At 51.3% G+C, this 3,153-nt stretch overlaps 1 protein-coding gene across 1 annotated transcript in view; it reads left to right on the top strand.

Moving 5' to 3' along the window:
* Positions 1 to 372: 372 nt before the first annotated feature.
* The window catches only part of St8sia6 (ST8 alpha-N-acetyl-neuraminide alpha-2,8-sialyltransferase 6), a 149,284-nt gene continuing 146,503 nt past the window's right edge, over positions 373 to 3,153 (top strand). Inside the window, exons 1-2 of the mRNA XM_008833896.1 lie at positions 373 to 479; positions 921 to 1,019. Coding sequence (XP_008832118.1) covers positions 373 to 479; positions 921 to 1,019 — 206 coding nt within the window. The remainder of the gene's footprint in view (positions 480 to 920; positions 1,020 to 3,153) is intronic.

Here is a 3,153-nt window from a genome sequence, read left to right as displayed (position 1 = left end):
GCAGAGGCAGAAGCAGAGGCGTTTGCGGCGACCAGAGCCCGCTGCGGCTCGGAGCGCCTCCGGGAGGACAGGCGGCGAGCTGGGAGAATCGTCATCTGCCGGCTGAGCGCTCAGCTTCGGCGGCCGGGGGCTGGCTCGGAAGGAAGCCGCGAGCCAACGAGGACGCGGCGCCCGCAGCTCGGTCCCCGGAGACACTGTTGCAGGCTGGGCTTGGGGCCTCGCCGCCGCCCGTGCACGCTGGGGGTGTGCGTGGCTGCGGCCGCGGTGGCGGCGGCGGCGGCGGCCGCAGCTGCGACCGGAGCGGCGAGTCGGGGCCGCCCGGGCTGCGCTTCGCCCCGGCAGCATCGGCGGTGGTGGCGCCCGTGGCTCAGGATGCGACCCGGGGGCGCGCTGCTCGTCCTGCTCTCCAGCCTGCTGCTGCTGCTGCTGCTGCGCCTGCTCTGGTGCCCGGCCGACGCGCCCGCGCGCTCCAGCTCCAGGTAACTCCCCGGCCTCAGCTCGCCCGCCTACGAAGTCGGGCGCATCCCCACCGCGCGCCGAGCCCCGGGGAGCCGGGGCACAGATCGGCTTAGACTTTTCGCCAAGCCGTTGCTTGAGGGTGGGGTGGGGCTCGGGGTCACAGAGAGGCGACACTCGGTCCATGGGATGGCACGAAGTGGAAAGGGACCCATCAGGGTTGGGGGGTCTGCGACTAGCTTGGGCTCGGGAGTTGCGGAGAGAGACCTGCCGTCGGAGTTCCCCGGCAGGCTCCTAGTTTTCCCGCCCTAAGATTTTTTCTCCCCCAACTCCGAGATTGGGGGCCGGTCCCGGGAGTCGGGGTGCACAAAGATGCCCTGGTTAGGTTTGGAGCTCGCGCCCAGCCTGGCAGCTCGCGGCTCCCACCCAGGTGTAATAACTTAGTTTTCTCGCTGGCTGTGCAGGCTTTGGGTGGAGGAGAGCAGGGAGGACACCCGCGGCACCTCCGCAGCGCTGAGGACGCTGAGGAGCCCGGCGACCCCGGTCCGGCGCCGCAGGAACAGGTACCTCGGCGCCTAGGGGCGGGTGGGTGAGGACCGCGAGAGGATGCACCCGCGGAATCGCCTGAGTGATCTCTCTGGGGCCACACGATTGTGCGTGTGCGTGTGTGTGTGTGTGTGTGTGTGTGTGTGTGTGTGTGTGCGCGCGCGCGCGCGCCTCTGTCTGCGTGCCTGTGTCTCCGAGAGAGAGAGAGAGAGAGAGAGAGACTATTCCTGCACCTCCACCTTTTTAAAGCCAGTCCTTCCATGAGAATATTCCTCCAACCAAGGGAGCCGCTGAAGCAGCCACACTTTAAATGATGAGTGCTGAATTCCCTAGATAACAGTGTGTGGGACCCCCGCCCCCAAGCCTCTCAGCCTGTCTTTATTGAGGGATTTGGCTCCTGCGCTTTTTTGTTTTCTATGTACCCCCGTTGAGATCCGGTTTAGAGAAATGGAATTCTTCCCTATGCTCTGTGTTTAGGTGTATGAAGACTTAAAATGTTCTTTATTGTGTGTGTGTATCCATGCACAGTAATTATTTGACACATTTTTTTCTGATTATAGAAATAGTACAGCTTACTGCAGAAAGTTAGACACAGGGGAATTATGTAAAAGAAATTAGTACTTAATCAGAGCCCAAGACCCAGAGATCATTTCCAGGCTAGTATTGGTCCTTCTTAAATTTCTGGTAATGACGTTTCCTAAATGTGAAAAATACATGAGAGATTGTATTTGTAGTTGCTGCGCCACCTGTTCCCTAAATGATCAATAGAACTGGACATGTTTTCAGTTTTTTTTTCTCCCAAAATGTTGCTTTTGGTTACTTATTCACCATATGAATATTCTATAGTCTGTTTAATTTCACCTTTACTCACTTAAGTGATTTCCTGTTTTCATTTTGTTCTGTTAGCTGTGAGATTCTGCAAAATTCATCCTTGTAGGTAAATCTTTATCTTCATTTCAGATTCATCATCAGACTGATAGAAGTTGGATTATTAAGTCCAACTACATACATGTAGCGTTCTAAATCACATTCATTTCCAGTTGCTTCCTAGAAGGGTTGAATCATTTTCTGCTTTCACCAACAGAGTGCCCTGCTCTGTGCCTCCGCATGTCATGACAGTCTCCCATACTGTCCTTTCCCCTCGTTTTATCTCTTCTGAATCTCTTTTCCTCTCTATCCTTGTGTATTCTTGGTGCTTGGATCCACCTTAATCTTCTGATTGTATGACTGGACATTCCTTCCCATAAGGCTCTAGGCCTGACCCAAAGAAAGATCTGGAAATACCTAGAAGAAAACTCAGTTTTATGAGGAACACTCCCAGCTTGCCACAGATAGCACACTGGAATTTCACAGACTCACAGAGGCACTAGGAAATCCTGGGGTGACAGGATTTTGAGGAAAACACTGGTCCCTGGTTTGATTTCACGCAGCTTTGTAAACTCAGGTTTTGTTCATGATCTGGGATGTGGGGAGGAGTATTCTCTCCATCCCCAAGTCATTCCACTGTTGCACATCCTGAGGTTGTCCCTCAGGGGGAGTTGGAAAGCATGTACTTAGATGATGTGGGCCTTGGCCCTTCATGAGGTCTCTGGTGAATTCTGGCTTCCTTCAGCATACTTCTTTATACTTGACTTCTTGAACTAATGTAGGAATTCATATTTTTATCAAATATGGTCCATTTTCTTAAGATTCTTTTTACTTAAAGCAGACATCTGTGTTAGTAAAATCCTCTGCCCTTTGATGTATTTTATATCTTTTCACTCAGGATTTTTATTATTTATGTAGCAGAGGAATACATTTTAAGTCACTGTACTGCTTGGCTGTGTGGAGAAATTGCCACTTGCTCGTTTTTCTGGGGCTGTTCCTCATTAATGGTGTTAGTAATAATAAGTATAGCCAACACATAATGAACTCTCATGCGCCAGACATTGGTCTAAGCATTTTATATTCATTAACTCATTTAATGCTTCAAAATATTAAAAGAAACTCTTATCCTCATTTTATAGATTAAGACATTGAAATACAGAAATAAATTTCTGATGTCATAGAGTAAACTGTGTAGCCAAGAGTCAAAGCCAGGCCATGTGGATCTAGAATTTAGTCTTCAACTCCCTCTGGTGCAGTGATTTATAGGTGCTGGGCAAGTTGGGG

Source organism: Nannospalax galili, unplaced genomic scaffold (assembly GCF_000622305.1).
Source record: "Nannospalax galili isolate Female #2095 unplaced genomic scaffold, S.galili_v1.0 scaffold976, whole genome shotgun sequence".
Taxonomy (NCBI): domain Eukaryota; kingdom Metazoa; phylum Chordata; class Mammalia; order Rodentia; family Spalacidae; genus Nannospalax; species Nannospalax galili.
Note: the sequence above shows the minus strand (reverse complement) of the source record. Positions and strands in the feature narration are given on the sequence as shown.